The following is a 20188-nucleotide window of genomic DNA, read 5'->3' on the forward strand; positions in this document are numbered from 1 at the left end:
CTCTCCATAAAAAAGGTATTAAAATCTCTTAGATTTGCAGCACTCCATGCATGGTGCATTGCAAAAGTGTTGGTTGTACATAGGTCAAATTGTGTCAGTGCCCTGCAGCATACTCTCATTATTTTATTATTTAAAAAGTATACCACAGAAACAGATGCTCTCTCATGGATTGTCTCTAAGGCCAGGCTGTTTCTCAGCTACTCTGGTGTGGGGGCACAATGAGACTACAGCATTTCTGTCATACCTACTAACTTGGTGATATTCAAATCTGCTTTTGCACTGTTGTGACCTGAGTGAATCTGACCCTGTCTTTTCTTTCTGTGAGTTTGGACAATGGCTGGCTTTAGTCCCTTCTTGTGTGTGCATGAGTGCAGGCATAAGAAAATCATAAGGTATATACATACACACACACACACACACACACACACACACACACACATATATATATATATATATATAATAAGTATGTATCTGAGTGAATATATCAATAAATACATCCCAAAATCAAAAAAGGGCAAATTACAATGGTAATTTGTTTTCTCAAAATAGGATTTCTTAACAGTACACTTGTGTATTAATCAAGCTTTCCACATTTTTATTGTTCTATTAATCCTTTTAAGTATTAGTCTTTGTTTCTTACTGAATAGCATCATGCTTATTTCATACTATGTTCCCAATTTACAGAACAATTTAAGACTTTAATCCTATTATTCCAAATGCTTGCAAGGCCAGGTACCATCTGTACATTGTACCATGGTCAGGTACCATCTGTACATTATCCAAATGTAACCACTCCTACAATGCAACCAATTCAAAGTAAACTTGGCATAGAAGTGGATCCATGGTTAATCTCTCAGGATCTGGTTCTCCTGAAATATGTTCTCCTCATTTTATCACTGTATTACTTAGAGCAGCTCACTTGTGAGGCCTTTTTTGAGCAGCTGTGAAGGCACCACATGGCAATTTCACTTAGATAAAGTTACATGGGTTTTGGTTAGAAAAAATTAACATAGATTAACATCAGAAACCCTATTAAAGTCAGAATATCTCAAAAGACATACCCCTTGTGATCCATCACACCCTGTCAGAGAATGACATAAGTCTGTCACATCCTCTCACATCCTGAAGTTTATCCTTCACAGCTCTCTCTTGGTTGTCCACCCCAGCCTCAACCTTTAGGCCAGTGTCTGTCAAACTGCTCATGGTCCAGGACACCATTTTAAGTGGGTTGGAGTTGGTCCATGACTGGCATCTGGTCCTTAAGGAGCCACATTTTTTTGTTGTCCTTTTCGGAGCATCCAGCCTGCCAGGTCTCACCTCAGACCTAACTGCTCTGCTCTGTGAACATGTCTAAGGAGATAAAAAGGGTCAGGAGTGCTATTCCAGAGCTTGTCAGTTGCTGTGTAGTCATTTGTTCCTGTGTGTCATCATGGATGAAAATTTAACTAATTATTCTTGGTTGCCCAGGCTCTTTTTGTTTAATCAGGCAGGCGATATATTTACCTCCTTCTTGATCACTTCAACCTGCCTTGAATCCACAAGTTCTTGAAGAACACAAGGATTACAGAGTCTGTTTTCTCTCAATTCTTCAGTACCTTAGCAGGCATTTTTTTTAGGCATACTGATGAGAATTCATCTAGACTATTTAAATGTTATTTCTTTATTCTATTCCTCTCCTAGCTTATGTTTTTGTCTCTTTCTACAACTATTGTTCTAGACAGCTGATCACTCATAACAGTTTTTATGAAGACTGGTGCAGGAGATTTTTCATACAACTTTGTACCATTAAATATTGCTGTCCTCTGATTTGAATAAGCAGCCTGTGTCTTCTGTTGTCTTTTTCACACTCCAGTTTTATTTCTAATTTTTTTCCTAGTTTCCTTTCATGTCCTTTGTTCCTTGTAAAATGGCTTTTTCTGATTTTATCCCTTTCTGCTTCTGTAATAATGGTATGATCAAATAAAGTAGTTCTAGAACTAGAGTGTTACTTATTTCTGTAGGCAAACATGGAAGTCCAGATCTATAATCCCATCTCTATGAGATGTTGAAATGGAATCTTCAGTGATGACATTTTCTCTGAACATCACAATGAGTGTGGTCCGTAATGCTTAAAGAAAATTGGTTTGGATCACCTGGAATTTTTTTTTTATTTATTTCCTGCAAGTGCAGTGTGAACTTATCAAATTATAGTAGAGAGGGGAAAAAAACCTTTCATGAATAATCTTGAAAAGTTGCCTATTTGAATAACCACTGAAATAATCTTTACATTATAATTTTCTTAGAGCTGCTGTGAGTTTATTACCTTTCCAAAACACACAGGCATTACACAGCTGAGATGTAGCCAACCTGCAGGGAAGGACAATAGCCAGGTAGGCTGTTGACAAGACAGAGAAAATGTTGGTGAAGGACAATGGGGCTATCCTTCTTTTCATGAGAGAAGTGTCACTCATTCTTTAATGTCCTTGCAGAGCAGACAAGGCCTCATTTTTTACAGTCTCATATTACCATAATGGCTCTCTGTTACACACGGAGGAGTCGCTAACAAGGCTACCCCCTGCCCTTTCTTTATAATTACTTCCAGGTTAATGCATCACGTATCATTCAGGTTCACTTGCCCAGCCCATGTTTTTTCCCTTCTGGATTCCCATTCTGGCCTCTTTGTGCCTCAGACCTGGACAATGTGAATATCAGTCTCAAAGCGGATTTTTCTGCCTCAGACAACTCCGTAATTTACATTTAGATTTATTTAATTTCCCAGACTCTGCAAGTTACAGAGCTGGGAACATTTTGGCCTGCAAAACCTTTTTCAAATAGCTGAGGCTGCATTCTTATCCTCCTTTCAAACCATCAGACACCAGGTGCTGACCCAGTCCCATTAACCAATTATATACACGTCACACAATTAATCTTTCATTGCGATTCGATCAAGTTCATTCCCATCTCCATATTATACTTTACAATCCCACTGTGTAAAACCTGCACAATTTTGTCACTGTTCATTTTGCCCTGGTCTGCACCGCTTCAGTCTGGGAAGTGAAGTGACTGTAAATGTAATTTACAGAATCATGGGCTGTATAGAAACTCCTTTCAGTATGACCTGATGCGACAGGTTTTCGTCGTTTCTTTGGAACCACTCTGGTTTGTCAAGTAGACAGGCTTCTTTCTTTAAATATCCAAAATAAAAGATTTGTTTGAGCAGGATTAGGTGCTGTTCAGAGCTCTATTGCTGTCTTGTCCTTTGTCTCTTTTGTTTCACACAAACCCTTTTTCATGCAGCCTTCTGCTCATACTGAGCCTTGGAAAGGAAAGGAATGGAATCCTAGCAGGCAGAACTTAGGTCTGGAAATTGAAATCTCCACCCTCACCTTCACCTATTTGAACTGAATTCAGTAAAAGCCTTTGCCATATTTGGGGTGCAGCACCACATGCTGCCTCTTGTGACTGAAACAGACCTCTGTTCCCATTTCCCTCCCACGTGGCCGGGAGAGGGCTCTGCATCAGCATCACATCTGCTGAGAACAAGACAGTCAAATATTGTGGTTTGGTTCCAGAGAAAGAATAGCAATGTGGGACACACATCTGGGGATGATGGCACCAGCAGATCAGCTTAGGTGTCAGATGATTATTCTGACTATCGTATCATGAAGGAGGAGGAGGGTGAAAACCCTGTTGTCTTAGATAGACAAAAAAACAAGAGGGCAAGGGAGATTGTTTACTTAATCTGTCACCTTGCCATATGTCAAGTTCAACTCTAATTATGGAAATCCTGAGAGATGATTGACTGAGCAATTAAAAAGCATCCAATGTGGGGACTGTGCATGCTCTGCAGTGAGGGGTGGGTGTGATGGTAGCAGGATGTATGGTGGAGTCACTGCCCTTCTCCATATGGCTAGGAATTCTCTTTTATTGTCTGTTTGAAGCACTGTCACTTCAATTTGTCAGTGACTTTTGTCCCAACCATTGAAGGTTTGAAGAACAGAATAGTCCTCTTTGTGATCATTTTCCCCACATTATTTTGCATCCCTCCTCATTTTTATTTAGGTAAACAACCCCAAATCTTTCAATCTTTCCTTCTAGGTAGGCTTTGCTTGATCTCTGATTGATGTCCTTGCTCTTAAGATTTGTGCATGGATTTATTATTGAGTTTCAGTGCTGGAAAACTGCACACACCTTTCCCAGGATATTTTGACAGGGCTGGACAAAATGCGTTGGTCTCCTTAAAGGTGTGCCATGCTGTAGAAGGATCTATAAGCCCCAACAGGGTGATTACCTATTTTCTGAGGCAGTGTGATGACTGAAGTTCATTTGTGCTTGCTTTGGTCCTACAAAACCCTCACCATGTTTTTCATGGTGACTACCATGGTGACTTCATGTAGCTAGAGTGGTCTTTTTTTTTCTCTATTTGCACAACAGATTACTTCTGCCTACAACAAAATTAATTATTATTCATTATAATTCATTGTAAACAGCTTTGTAACTATTTGGAGATGGTTTTGCATAGTCATGTTTGTGGTGTGAAATGCCACATGGAATCCAGGGTATATGACAGACTAAGGTGGTGCTGTAACCCTCTTTTCTGTTAGTATTATGATTGCTTCTTCCTGTCCTGATTTCTGATCCCTCCTGAACCCTTAGGAGTTCTCAAGGATGGTCATTGTATGAGCTGGAATAAAACTCCTGAGACCCAATTGACATGAAAGGTTTTAACTTCTTTTTGCTTTAAATGCTTCCTAGCCTTTATTTCCCTGCTAAAAGAATGTGGCATTGTCCCTTACTCACACCTATGAATGGCAGCCACGTGATTGGTTTCCCTTTTCAGCGAATGCATGCAAGAGAGTTAAAAAGCTTTCCTGAGGCTGTCTCTTCATTGCTTTCCTTCTCCATTGAGTATCAGACCAACAACATTTCTCAATCTTGGTGGATACGTCAGTATTCTTACAAACCAATTTCTTGCTATCTTCCATGTCCTCTATTAATTGAATATCATGTTACAGTGCTGTTTTTCTTTTTCTTTTTTTTCTTCTGTGTCTGAATTTTTTTTTGTCTTTTGAAACCTGAGTTATGTTTGTCCCATTGTGAAACCTCTCCAACTCTCAAATCCAACTTACTCATATTTGTATCTGCTAACATTTTCCTCTACAAACAGGTACCTCTTCCCATGTTTTGTTTGTTTCATTTTGGAGGGATATTTTCCTAGGAAATGCCATCTTTAACACTTATTTACTTTGGATCAGAATCACAGATGATTTTACCATGCAAACCTCTGAATTCATTACAGTCTCCCTCTGGAACCCTAAAGGTTGGCTTGGTATTCTTCTTCTTCTGGTAAGCATTACCCATCTGTAGGTGTTACACTGCTTCAGTTACAGATTTGATCATGCATCTACCTTTCCATCATCTCCTGTTCAGGTACTTGCAGTAGAATACAGGAACTGAACTGCTCTGACCAGTTTAGCATCCTCCTCTATGAACCCTATGTCATATCCTGATTTCCTCCCATTTTTAGGGCAGCCTGTTTATAGAATCATAGAACAGTTTGGATTGGAAGGGACCTTTAAAGTTCATCCAGTTCCAACTCTCCTGCAATGAGCAGGGACACCTTCCACTACATCAGGCTATTCAGAGCCCCAGTCCACCTCACCTTGAATGTTTCCTGGGATGGGTTGTCTACCACATCTCTGGGAAATAAGTTTCAGTGTTCCACCACCATTTTCATAAAAAAAAAAATCTTCCTTGTATCTAGTCTGAATCTACCCTCTTTCAGTTTAAAATGATTACCCTGCGTCTGGGTGCAACAGGCCCTGCTAAAATGTTTCTCTCCATCTTACAAACTACCCTTAAGCGCTGAAAGGCTGCAACAAGACCTCCCCACAGCCTCTCTCCTCCAGGCTGAACTGACCCAACTCTCAGCCTGTCCTCTCAGGAGAGGTGTTCCTGCCCTGTGCTTGCCTTCCTGGCGTTCCTCTGGGCCCACTCCTACAGGTCACTGTACTGAGGACCATGGGGTTGGATGCCATCCTCCAGGATGGGTTTCCATCTTTTCACTATCCTCTATTAAATACAAACACACTAAGTTACCTTAATCCTTACCCAGCTGCTCATTAAGCAACAGCCCATAGATGAGAAACCAGCACTCCAGTGCCACCCCCAGAAGTCCATTTCTGCTGTTACCCAAAACATGATTCTTGTTAGGAACAACTGGCACATGCAAGGGTTTCAACCCATGCTCCAACTCCTTGTAGTCACTTTTGTTCTGCCATGGTCATTCCTGTCAGTACTATTAATACCCTAGGGATGAGCAGCACAGGAGCACTTGGGGTTACCTTTCACTGGCTGCCATGCCTGGTTGACAGATACATTCCTCTGTTGCCCTTAGGAAAGAGGCAGCAATCACCACCACTGCTCTTTTGCTTCTTCCTGGAAATTATGATGAATTGCTGAGCTTTTCTAATGTGCAGCTTTTCCTAAACTGCCAGTGAGATTGGCGTTATACCTGCAACGTGAGGCTTAGTGCCAGCCCACGGTGTCAGTGGAGTCAGGTTCAAAATAAACAAAAGGAGATGCCGAGGGGGGAGTAAGAGAGTTGAGTTCCTTGCCAAAGGACGCTGTGCACAAGAGATGTTTACATGACTGGAAAAACAGCAGAAAGAGAGATCAGATGAGTACTAGACATGTTTACAGGACTGAATTGTTTCCATAGCACATAGCTTCCAACTGCTAGACACAGGTAAGTCCCTGCATTCCCCTTCAGGGATCAGAGATGGTTTGTTTTTGTTGCTATGTTCCTTTACCAGTATTCAATTACCTTTAGAAAATCTCATGGTTTCTTTTGTGAGCTGCTGTCATAAAGGTTTCTCTGCCTTCAGTAACACAGCAATCTTTGCTTAGGAATAAAATCTCATTGCTTTTTGTCTTGACACCACATCTGCAGCAGTCTTGGAGGATTGTGTGTTTTGCTTTTCCCATCACTTAAAAAAAAAGAAGTAAACATATCAACACTAGGTATTTTGCCATCTGATAGCAGCTGTGCCTTTCAGAAGCCCTCTGTGCAAAAGTAGCACTCTTCACCCTTTTGGAACATGACACAATCCCCCTCTGCCTTCCCTGGAACAGTACAAATCTGCCATAAAGCCTGAGGCTTTCAGTGTGCTGCTGCAACTATGATCTACAAAGCATCTTGGAAAGCTGTAGCAGGGCATTATCCAGTTCTGCATGTCGATATAATTAGGTGAGATAAAGGTGAAACTGGGAGGTCAGCATTCTGAGATGTCCTTGTTTTTGCAAGCTTAAGTAATTTATCCTATTATGTTCACAAGGCTTTCTGAGATAGTCACTAAAAACACAGATAGCAAGTCCTTTGCTCCCTAAAACTAAAGTTGTACCTTCTTTTTGATTTTCTAAAAACCCTAGAGTCATATTATAAACCTGCAAGATGAAGTTCAATGAGTTATTCTTGTCATCAAGAGCCTGAGGTGTACATTTTATATATATATATAATACATAATATTATAATAATAGCCTATCGTACATTTTATATATATTATTTTTAAGAGAGAATTTTCATAGCTGCCGAATATGAGATGGAAAGCAGGTGACTGCATGCAAGTGCAATGCCAAGACATTTATGGGAGTTGATTATTTCAAAGATACATAGGCTATGAATAACTGTTGTACTAGTCAAAGTCTGATGCAAAGCACAAAAGCATATAGGTGGAAGAACAAAACAAGACACCTTCTTATCAGGTGATTGCTACAAATTTATGCTGCTGTGTTTTTTTGACCTGCAGTGCCTGCTGCTTTGATGGTGAGTTGGTTTTAAGTGAATAGTTGTTTTGCCATAGGCTTAGTGAGTGACTGTGGATGGGTCAAAAGTGGGAATTTAATTTCAAGGTCCAAACTGAGCAGAAAATCCATGGGACAACAGGCAACACCACAGGGTCTAAATCATGCAGTCTGTGGGATCACGCTTTGCATGTGCTAGCCTCCAGCATATCATCAACTGAAAGGCAGACAGAAGGCCCCCGGGGAAAATAATTGTCCAGGTACTTGTGTTAGGTTCTAAAAGGAAAAAAGTTGTGCTAATACCATTCAATGGGAGAATTTTCCGCCAAGAAGACTCAATTCACCTCCTTCTTTTGTGAGCATGAGAGACATCTGCTGTTTCAAGCCTGGCAAGAAAGAATAAAGCACATGCAGTTTGTGACACGATGCTGAGCAGGGGCTCCATCTTCCCTTTATTCTAGATTTAGGTGGCACACTGATTTCTCTAATCATTTGCAAATGTTCAGTTACATCTGCCCACACCCGAGCTGGTCCCCTCAGGCTCTCTTTCTAGTAGAAGGAGGCAATAGGCATGGCTGCAGACTGCCTTCTCTCTTCCCAACACATGCAGTTGAAAGAGTTCAAATTGGCCTGTTCTGTGTAGGAGGAAAGCCGTGATGAGTGATAAAGAAAACCTGAGATGAATGATGATCTCTGTTGGGGATTTTAACATCAGCAACATCTAAAGTGAGGTGATATGAAGCCTGCACAAGAGATTGTGTATTGTTCCAGGCAAAAAAGAGTTTTCCTTTCACTTTTATTATTAGCAAGAGCAATTTGGATAAAACGCATTTTGCTCTCCATTATAGCTGGACTGTGCACAGGGAGCTCAGGCTTCAGTGGCAATGCTCCCCTGCAGCCCTCAGCCTGATGCTGCTAACAATAAACATCTTCTTTTGTTCATGACATCTCCCAGGGAAACATGGAAAGGTGTCATATCACAGACTTCTGGGCCCCATTTTTATATAATTAACTGGTTTACCACCTAAAATGCTGTAATTAAGCTTTCATGTGTAAAACAGGAACATATGCTGCTGTCAAAAGAATGTGAATGAGACAAGTCAGGCATTTCATGTTAATTTAACTATACCACGATTAACTCTCTTCCACTTGTTAGTGGTGACCAAAGGCAGAAACTACTGGTGGTGGCTGTTGCTTGCACACAAACCTGGCAGGGTGTGGTATTTTCTGAGACCCCCGTCAAAGGGAGGAAATTATGGATCTGACTCCATGTTCTTAGAAGGCTAATTTATTATTTTATGATCTATATTATATTAAAGAATACTATACTAAACTATACTAAAGAATACAGAAAAGATACTTACAGAAGGCTAAAGATACTACTGAAAAATTCATTATTCCCTCCAGAGCCTTGACACAGCTGGGCCGTAATTGGCCAATAAGTAAAAATAATTCACAGCAGAAACCAATGAAACATTCACCTGTTGGTGTACAGTGTCCAAACCACATTCCAAAGCAGCAAAACACAGAAGCAAATCAGATAATTATTGTTTTCATTTTTCTCTGAGGCTTCTCAGCTTCCCAGGAGAAAATCCTGGCCAAGGGGATTTTTCAGAAAATATGACGGCGACAGCAGGGCTCTCAGTGAGGTGCACTGCGCTGAGCACTAGCAACGTGACCTACCTTAAAGGTAAGATTTGTTTCTGTCCAGTGTGACTGATCTTAGTGATGCAGGGAAATTTTCCGCTCCTGGCCAGTACCGCATGCCTGAGTTAGTTGTGGATGGACAGGAGAAATGGGGTAACAGACTTTGTTTTTATAAAAATACTAGATTGCGGATTTCAAGTTCACAAAGTCTCTGAGTATGACAGTACTCTTCAAGGAGTCAGAGCATGGGAGGCATTGGCCCACTGTCCCCCACATTATATAATTGTTAATCTGTCCCTGGAAGAAGTGTGACCTATGCCAATAAACCCATGCACAGTTTGTGGGGTGACATAACAGACAACACAGAGACTGTGTGTCCTGGGACACGGCCTTCAAAATTGCTTGCCCATTGCTCTGTTCCCAGTTGGCTCAGCCATTGACTGGAATGCTGCCTTGTAGACCATGTGTTTTCTACTGAGTGGTCTTTATGATTGTGGCTTATTTAAGGAAAATTAGAATTGTACACAATCCTGAGTCCTGCATGACACAAGAAATCTGATTACAGGATCATTTTTGCTGGTTAAAATTTCAGGCAGTAATTCAACTCTCCTATCCAGCATGATATTTATTGGATTGGCAACAAGAAAATTATAATTATACTAAAAAACTGCACAGATTGGAGCTGGAAGCAATGAGACAATAAAGCCCCACAGTATCAGCTGTATAGCTGCCTCCAGGCTAGAACAGCACTTTGAGTCATCCTATTTAGGAGCTGTCTCCAGCACTCACTGAAGTCAACAGGAGCCTTTGATTTCTTCTCAGTAGGTGCTGGATCAGACTGTTACAGTCTCCTTTTAAAGTCTAAGAACAAGGGGGCAAAAGGCAAGCTTAGTGAGCCACATTGTACCAATGAAATAATATCACTTTAAGAAGAAACATTCTCCTTGGAGGAACATAAAATTTGCAGGAGGATGAGAGTTCAGGGCACTGCAATTACTACATAATAGTAAAATTTCATCAGCGAGCAAGGACAAAGCTGAATTTCTGGGGTAATGCTTGATGTGCAGCATGGGAGAGGTTTGTAAAAAACAAAATCCATGGTTGGAAAATAGGCAGCATTTAGAAATAAAAACCACAGCAATTAGCAGTGCAGTTTGCATGCAAGGGGCTTGAAGTTAAAAATGTATTATATACTCATCTAAAACTTTATGGTGCTTTGAGATGTATCTGCTGTATATATGGTGGAACACGCCAATCATTTGGCAAAAAATTGCCCAAAAGTTCAGTGAATTAATTAGTTGGTTGGAGCATTATCCATTTCTTCCTGAAGGCCAATCACAAAGGGGTCAAGTTGTTCTGCCAGGAAAATGTCCTAAGGGGAATATTTTATTTTACCTTTGTCAGCACATTGGAGAGGATTTTACTCAAGTCACCTTTGTATATTTTATTCATTAGGGCGTGATCCTGAAAGGCTACATTCACCCTTTGATCAGAGTAATTTCATGCAGTCTGAGGATGACGAGTACTTGAAAGGACATGCTGGGGACCTCACAGGATTAGGTTTTGGGCACCTGTGTTCATATATTGGACTTCTGAGCTGAAAATGGGGCAGGTTAATAATTTGAGACAAGGTGCTGAAACTGTGCTAATCAAAGCACCAGTGCAAAAGGTATAAGATGAACACCGGGTCTTCTTGGTTTTATCTAATTAAAAGCAATTTTAACTTTAATATAGGTTTGTGTATTTAGTATTAAAGAGATGGAAATGGAAGAAATGATCCTCCACAGCCTCTTTCATGAAAGACTTAATTTGTTCTTGCTTGCTGATTTTGATGCTCTACCTAGGTGCTATTCAATTTTAACAGTTTATTAGATAATGGAAAGATTTACTGTAGCACAGTCTCTCTGAGAAAAATAAAAACATCTAATGTCTCCTTGGGGATTTGGTAATCAAAGAATAGGAAATTGTATTCTGCAGCCAAAGTTAATGAGAGCTCATTCTGATCCTTCTGGACAAGAGTGCCCCGTGTCCCCTGCTGAGTGGACAGGGAGAAAGCTGGCTCATCCCAACCATCGTCGAGAGGCTTGAGCAATTAATCTGTGGTGTGAGGTTGCAGGCTGGAATCCATTACATCCCAAGTGAAAAAAATTCTCATACTGCCATGGTTACTGTTCCTTCTGATTCTCCACAATGTCCACAAGTAGATTCCAGGATGGAGATGAAGACAGGGGTCTGGTAATCTTGTCATGATGCTGCAGCACCAAAAGGCCACCAACTGCATGGCAGGAATGTATTTTTTTCTGTCCAAGTGTTTTTAATACAGTGCCCAGGCACTTTGGAGATAAATTCATAACCAATTCCCCTTCTAAAGGGGGGGGGAAATCTGTCACCCTATTTTTCATTTCAAACCACTTTTTGTGGTTCCTCTGCCTCAGTGGTTGTCTTTCAGAAGCAGTGCTGATGGGCTGTGCTCTGAGATTCATTACTGAAGAAGTCATGAGCAAAATTGATGGGTCTTACATTCCACTATCAAGGTGACTTGTTTGACTGGACTGCTCTGCTTTTCTATCCATTAGCAGAAAGTACCCTTTGTTAGTAAGGAGTTTGATCAACAGACTGCATAATTGCCATTTCTGTCTTAGTTAATGGAAAGAGTCGTGTTGCACTCCATGTTTTCAACTATGTGCAACAACCCTCACATTAAAATGCAACAAATTAAACAGAGCTTTTACAAAAGCCTCTTTTTTAACTAACAGTTATAGACTTCAAAGTTTAAAATGGCTTGCTTTGGACAGAAAATTTCAATTAAGGGCAGAACTATATATAAGAAGGCAAAATAATTGAGAATTTAAGCTCCTTCTGTGCAGCTTGCATGGAGTCATTAGACTTGGAGAGTGGGTGTAATAGCTGTCTTTAGGAGGCATAAGGAATATGTGCACATTCTGGTGCTGTTTTGACACCTGAATAATTTAGAAGACTGTCTTTTTTATGATACTTAATGTGTGGCTCTAGAATCATAGGGTCTTTTTATGGTGATCCCATGATTTGAGGCCACATTTGCTGGCCATGGTTCCTTTGTCTTTCCACAATCTGAAACACTGGGAGGGCAGAGTGGCATCTGTGCTGCCTTCACTGTGCCAGCCAGGGCAGCTGCCAAGACCAGCATTGTCTGGCACAGCCATAGGGAAGGTATGGCCACTATGTGGACTGCTCTCTCTCCTCACACTCTTCTTTTAGCTACCGAAGTAAAGAGGAGCAGGGCTGGTGTTTGGATTTAAGATGAAAATATTCTCAGGTTTTATGGTAGCTCATATTTATCTCTGCCAGACTTTTCCTTCCTTTGATTCATTTGAGGGCTTCAAGAACTAACAGCCCAACAGCATTGCTTATTCTGAGGATATTCTGATATATGTCTTTGAAAAGACAAGACACCTGTGGCCATACCAACTCTGGATCACCCACCATCATTTCCTTCATGACCTTTATAGATGTCAGATGAAACTGGGTTTTTTTCCCCCCTAGTTCCTTCATTCTGCACTGAATGCAATTTCAGGTCCCAGAAGTGAAATCAGGCAGCACATTAATCAACTCTGCTCCCCAGTCAGTCTCTGCACTTCTGTCTTTCCATAGTTTATTTTTTCTGGCTAATGTAACACAGATTTAAAAATAGGGGTACATTATCCTCCTAAAATACATACAATTCTGCTATCAGCAGTGGAATAAGCTCATTTAGATGAAAGGAACCATTTTCTTTCTGTGGAATGAAATACCTTATCTGACTGTTTGGGTTACATTTCAAGTGTTATGCCTCCTACGGCATATGGGGCTGATGCCGCATGCAAGTCATCTGCTTAGTGTCCTTTTGGTGTGCTGCTAAAAAATATCTCCCTTAAAAATTCTTCCGTGTATGCCTTTGCATGGATCACAAAAAGGAAATCTACATTACAGAAGTAGGAGCACAGAGGAGTTTAAATGTACTCAGCTAACGTATGAAACTTAATGGCGATGTCTGCAGCTGGGAGGGAGAGAAAAATTGTGCCTGAACACCTCCTGTTTATTTTGCACTGCTGTCAGTGACCAGAATGCTTTATCAAACATGTTTTTACAGTGAGGTGTAAAGCCCTGTTCTAAATACTATACTTCAGCTAAAACACACAATAGTGCAACAGAGAAAATGTGTTTGGAAAGGAAGAAAATGTGCTTGCTTCGTGTGTTAAAAAAATGTAAACCAAGTTCATTCGTTGGTGCTGTAGTTAATGTAACAGCAGATGGTAATTTTAGAATTTCTTAGATATAGGAATCTTGGCATAAAATTAGACTGAAAAATTGATAAAATGCAATTTGTCTAATTATTTTTATTTCATAAACTAGGAAAACAGTTCCTCAAACTTTCAAGAGAAGTTATTTTTCTGCTGCAGTTCAGTTGTGTAGAACCCATACATCACATTAAAAAAAATTTAAAAAATGGTATAGTAATGCTTTATTTCTTTCTGGAGAAAGCAATGTTGTCATGTAATTGCTTTTTTGCTGAGCTCTTTCACTTGACCCTGCTTGCTTATTATAATGTTTTAGGTGCCATAGCTTGGTGTTTATTGACCCCTGTTTGTTGCCCATTTGTTTTATAGTTACTGAGTATTGTAAGGATTGGAAAGATTAGTGTAAAAATTATAATTTGGTCCTACTCATTAGAAATGAATGTGGAAAAAGTGTTAGCAGTAAATGCCATCTTTCTCGGCTTTTATTATAAAAGCCTGAGGGGCTGCCACACCTCCAGCTGGTCAGCATTAACTCGTGCAGTTCTGGAGAATGTGACTTTGGATGGGCCAGGCTGAGGAAAACATTATGAAGGAAATGAGGTTGTATGAGGGAAAACAAAGAAAACTGTGTGCTGGAGAAAAACTACTGCACCTGAGACATTTTTTTTCCTACATGTGGTCCTTTCAGTCTCCTAAGCAGTAGTGTTGCCATAATAATTGGGAACATAAAATAAGTATTTTCAGGTTGCTGGTTCATGCTTGTTCAATGAAGTGCCTGATCCAGAGCACTATCACATCTCATGGCAGCCACCAGGCGCTGGCACTGTTGGACTTGTTTGTAATGAAAGCACTTCCTCCACTTTGCCTTCTGGGCTTGCACACACTGAGGTATTACCCACAGCCTGTGAGTCAAGTGTCAGGCTTGGCTGTGTGCAGCTTGAAGAGGCTGCTCTAAACATTCCTGCCTTGCTAAGGTCAAAACATTAGACTATTTCATACGAATTAAGACTACCACCAAAACAATGCAGTGTCTACAGGAAGTAAAAATTGATGTAGTAACCAAAATTATTTTACTGAGTGAAATGAAAACTCATCCAAAATGCATATCTTCATATGCATAATCAAAAAGATATGTTAGATCTTTACAGTTGTACTGGCAAGAAAAGTCATGGATGTTTGTGCCTTCTGTCTGCTGCTCAGAAGGTAGGGAAAGAGCCCTGCAAGATAGCTTCAAATGCTTTTATCTGAACAGTCGTGTTTGACTAAATCAGGAAGCTTTTTATAAGGACTTAATTTTCAGGTGTGAATTATAGAGAGGGTGTGGCACCCTCTCCATTTGTTTGTCCATTTCTAACAGAAGTGGTTCATGGCTCAATCCCTCAGCAGTAGAAGCAGACTCGATACCTACTAAAAATGACTAGCACATACTAAAAACATCTAGTCTAAGTATTCTGAGATTGAATTAACTTTAAATTCTAAATTGAATAAATGAATAAAATTTTAAATTTAATAAAAGCAATTTACTCTATATAATTTACAAGCTGAGTTTTATACTTTAATAAAAACATAAAATCATAGAAATCAATACAGCTGTAATACTTTCAAAGGTTTTTTTTTCTCTGAACTTATTAGGCAATACTAGCATTTTTCATATCAAAAACATCCTGTGTATGAGTTGGTGTCTAATGAAAATTAAAGAAAGAAAATGTAGAACGAACACCTACTGTGTACTTCAACTGGACCGTGTACTTTAACTCTGAGAAGATTAAGTTATGATGGTACAAAGAAGCACAGAAGGAGGAAAAAAAACTGGATACTGTATTTGCATGTTTTCTAAGAAGTTGCACAGCTTTTTATTTGCCTTGTAACAGAAATAAAACCTCTGCAAATTAACTTGATGGCTGCTTGAAAGGAATAATTCAGAAACACAATAATTTCGAAGGACTAAAAGCCCTGGAATACATTTCTTAAAGCTTTCCAAACTGTAAAAAAAAAGTAGCTTAAATTCTGTAATTTAAAGATAAATATTTATTTTAAAGTCAGGAGATGCTAGGCTTCTAGCAGCATTTTGCTCATTGCAAAATTCAATAGATACTTTTGTAACTTTTGTTTGCTTCATCAGTATGCAGTAGCATCCTGAACTGTCAGTTATCTGAGGCGGAGTTTCAAGTTTCACCCATTAATTCAAATGATCAAGTTTACAAAGTTCATGAAAATAATTTTTACTTCCACCTACACACCACCTACACTACCATCCTCCAAGTGTAGGAGGAACATCCTAATATTTAAGGGATGGCTCTCTACTTTTAGCCCTTTTATTTTATCACATCCCCAGCAACGGAAGAGATCCAGTGTACTGCTAACTTTTATTCCCCTTGAACAGGCATTTTCTTTGTGATTGAAATGTCATTTTATGTAATCAATTATATTGGACTTTTTAGATAGTAATTTTTACTGCACCCTGTAAATAGGGGTAGTAAGTGTTAATACTGGAGGTGCAGAAGACCTTATTGGAACAACTATCAATCACTGTATTTTGAGTTATACATTAAAGACATATTTCAAGTTACCAAAGGTGTCTTTTGTGTGACAGCTGTGCCCATTGTTTGCAAGAGGAGCTGAAGAAATGGCTGTCTGACAGGCCTGCTCTGAATCCTTCCCTGATTTGTGTTTATACCTCTCTTTTTTCAGCAAAGGCGGGAAACGTAATTAGTGTATAATGACAGCTACAACCGTCCCAGAAACAGGAGACTGATTCCCACCATGGCTGAAAACCCCCCTATGCCATGTGTGTAATCAGGCCCAGTTTTTGAGTTCTAATTAACTTTATTAATGCTTAGTGTAGGAAGTACAAAGGCAACTTAAACAAGGATATAAAAAAGCACTGGAGCATTGAAACACGGGTTTCATGTAACTGACTCTTATTGAAAGACATATTTTTCAGCATTTTGTAAAGAAAAATAAAGTAATTTAGAAGAAAGATATTAGATTCTTAATACACTCTTATATTAAGGAAGCTTTAAATAACAGAGCAAAGAGACTAACAATGGCTCCCTACTTGGTAACATTGGTAGCAACTCTTTCTGATGTGCAATTAATAAATACGATAGCAAACACGCAACCCTGTACAGTGACAGTGGGATAACAGAGATGCAATCACTTGCAAGACTCCTGTTGTGCCAGCAAGACTTTATGGGCTACTGGAAAATGAGTTTGTGAAAAACCAATTGAAAAAATCTTCTCCATTACATGTTCCTTTTATAGAAACATATTAATTCGCATGTGAAAAGATAAAATATTACACTGGTAAATAACTGTGAAGAAATTTTCCCCCACTGAAGACACAATTGCAAAACCTTGCAATCAAAGCAAGTGTATATATTATTTTGATATAAGAATTATAATAATCTTAAAAGCAGCAATATATTAACTACACATAAAGTATATTATTTGCATAGATTTTTTTGTTTACTGCCCATTTGGTAAATGCATCTATAATTCATCAAGCTTTGGTGCTCTTTGACGGGCTCAAACTGGAATATGGCTGATACTGTATATTACTGTAATTGTAAAGGACACTATAATGACACATTTTTGGTGCTTTAGCCTCCTAAATATAAAAATTAGAGTAGAAAATATAAGAATACCTTTTTTGTTGTTTATTGACCCTATTCCCAGGCATGATGATTTAACAATATTTAAAACATATTCCTATTTTCAGAAGCACTCAAAAAAGATGGTTAGCAGCCTGTTCTCTGAAAGGATTGTGCTTTGGAACAATTTAGTATTTATCTTCTTCTGATACTTTTTATATGCTTATTAAGTAAAAACATATAATAAAAAATAATCTTGCAGTTATCCAAAACTATAGTATTGTTTTGTATAGTCTTGCAAACAAAGTTTAGAAGCAGATCATTGATCCACAGAGAAGTTAGGAAGTCAGAAATATGTAACATCAAAAATAGAAAATTATTATTTCTTTAAAGATGTAGTGTAGGCTATTGTTTTTAACTTTTATTTAATCTGTTATATGATTATTCTATAGTGCTCGCAGTCTTGCCAAGAGAGCTTCTACTTCTGGAATGGCTTCTCCCTTAGGAGGGGACCCAATACGATCCATTTTCTTTTCTTTGCCACCTTCTCCATGACAGGCTTCCTTTCTCCCAACAGCCCTGTTCAACATCTTAGAACTTGTTTCCACATCATATGTAACTTCTTTGGTGACTGGGCTTCTTGTCGAGTTTATAGTGATACTGTGGTGTGAACACGGCTTCTCTGGCTGTCCTTTCTGGTTCTCTGCAGAGACAAATCAAACAAACCTTGTTTCACTATTAAATACTCAGTTTCAATATTCTGTAATATAAAAAGACCTCTTGATCAGAAAAATTTTACATGCAGATGATGTACTACAAGGAGTAATGAATGCCAAGGAGGCAAGACAAAATATATTAACACTTCAAAAGCAGTGGACTGGGTCCCTTGGAAGTGATACAGACTTTACATGTCTTCATTAAATTAACATCCATATTTCTAACAAAATCAGGGATATAGCATGACAGGATCCTCCTTTCCTACTGGAGTCAAAGAGGTACCTAGCACCTCTCAGTGTCTTCCAAGGTTTTACCTCGTTAATTACATTTCCTACATACTTTTTAATTGTTCAAGTTTTAAAATGTATTTTAAAATATTTTAATTTAATTATCCATTGTTATACCTTTTCTTTCCTTAGTGAACTTATAGGCAGCTAAGTAATTTCAAGAAATTGCATAATTCACTATTTTTTGCTAAACATCACTAGCATTGCCTGTCACACAAAGTTGCACTCAGTTAATATCCAGGCAGGAGTTTTGCAGGTTTGGCATGTATTAATAGGCAGATTTCTTTTTCTGTCGCTCCCTACCCCCCTTCCAGATCAAGTGACTGTTTTCCAAACCAGCATATGAGTGGTTTCTCTCATAGATCTCAAACTTTTTAAAAAACAGGCCTACTCAATATTCATGTAACCTTGAGCAAGGCTTGAAAATGCCTTCAACACACTTGACATGACATTTAAAGTTTTTTGGTTATTCGCTGAAAGATGTTCCATCATCCCAATAGTAATGACTTTGGAGCACAGGCAGTCACTCATGACAGTGTGTTTTATGTGAGTGCTGAAAATTCCTACCGAAAACAGCTTGTACATTAAAAGGCAGCTGCTGAAGATATTTACTGCACTGTCATTCCCTGACCAGGGGCTCTCAGTGATGGATGAGGATTTTACACACTTTCTTCGACAATCTCAGGGAATTTTGTAAGCACGATCACCTTTTGGGAGGTGGGAAGAAAAGAAATACCTCCTTTCCATCATCTTCTAAATCCGATAAGCAATTCTTAATTAAAATTTCTTAAGACAAATTTGACACTTAGCTGAAAAACGTAATTTTTTTTCTTCACTATGGAAAATAATTTGACCTTGAATATGCAGCAGCACAGTGTTCCTGAATCACAGGAGGCCAATGACTGGTTATGAACATATCTTTATAATTACATGTAATAAACCCGTCATATCTAATTAAAATATCCCTTGTATGTGCACTCTTAAATGTCCCATTCTACTTAAATGTTTATGCTTGTTGATTCTGAACACATATTTGCAAGCAGATAAAAGCGTGCTACCTGTGTTAATATACAAACTACCAGCCGCACCACAGACCTTCCTGTTTACATTCAACCTAGGGGCAGCAGGAAAAATTGGTGTTTAAAAATCAATACTTTTAAGTTTAAGAAAACACATTGTCATATCATCATCAGAGATGAAGCATAGCTGTTGGATTCTAAAAAAGTCTCAAAGAAATTAGGCACTGAAAGTAAGCTTCTCAAATGTACCACCAAGCAAATTTTAACTATTTTGCACTTCAGCAGTCTTCGCCTCAAAATATGAGGATGAATTAGGTGTGGTGAATTAGACTGTGTAACAGACATGGGAAACTCTTACTAACTGAGGCCTCAAAGTAAAACCCAGCACCCCAGTTTCTCATAGTGTACATGGGGCAGAGTAGAGGTGCCTTACTTAGAGGGAGACTCACAACTGCAGCCTAAGCCGGGAACCACTGCAAGCTAGCTATTAATAAGTAGTAGCTCATGGGATCTATCTAAACTCTTTTACCACTTTGAAACTCAGTAACTTATTGAGGCTTTCACTTCAGCATGTCCCACAAATTGCTGCCTACAATCTGCAATTGTTATGTAGGAATAGGACAGAGTAAAGCTGAAGAGAGCTGTGGCGTTTTTTCCCCTTAAAACAACAGCAGTTGTGAATTTCTAGGCATCGACTAATAAGTGCAACACTTAACTCAAATGACCAGCCTTTCCCTTCACTCTGAAGGGTCCTGCAAAGATGAAAAATGGCATTAGGAAAGTGCCTTAGTTAGTTTATGTGAGTAGTTTTTGTTTTATCTCCTTTGCAATAATGATGTCAAGATTCACTAGAAAAATCACAAAGTCATGCTAGTGATTAGCAGCAT

At 39.0% G+C, this 20188-nt stretch overlaps 1 protein-coding gene across 4 annotated transcripts in view; it reads right to left on the reverse strand.

Annotated features, from left to right (window-relative positions):
- Window positions 1–15251: 15251 nt before the first annotated feature.
- Window positions 15252–20188, reverse strand: part of DIAPH3 (diaphanous related formin 3) — a 204823-nt gene continuing 199886 nt past the window's right edge. Inside the window, exon 29 of one of the 4 annotated variants that reach the window (XM_038131457.1) lies at window positions 15252–17981. In XM_038131457.1, the coding sequence (XP_037987385.1) occupies window positions 17725–17981 (257 nt within the window). In that variant the 3' untranslated portion in view covers window positions 15252–17724. The remainder of the gene's footprint in view (window positions 17982–20188) is intronic. The other 3 variants (XM_038131473.1, XM_038131466.1, XM_038131481.1) reach the window with 3 other exon arrangements.

The sequence above is a fragment of the Motacilla alba genome, chromosome 1 (genome assembly GCF_015832195.1).
Source record: "Motacilla alba alba isolate MOTALB_02 chromosome 1, Motacilla_alba_V1.0_pri, whole genome shotgun sequence".
Classification (NCBI taxonomy): Eukaryota; Metazoa; Chordata; class Aves; order Passeriformes; family Motacillidae; genus Motacilla; species Motacilla alba.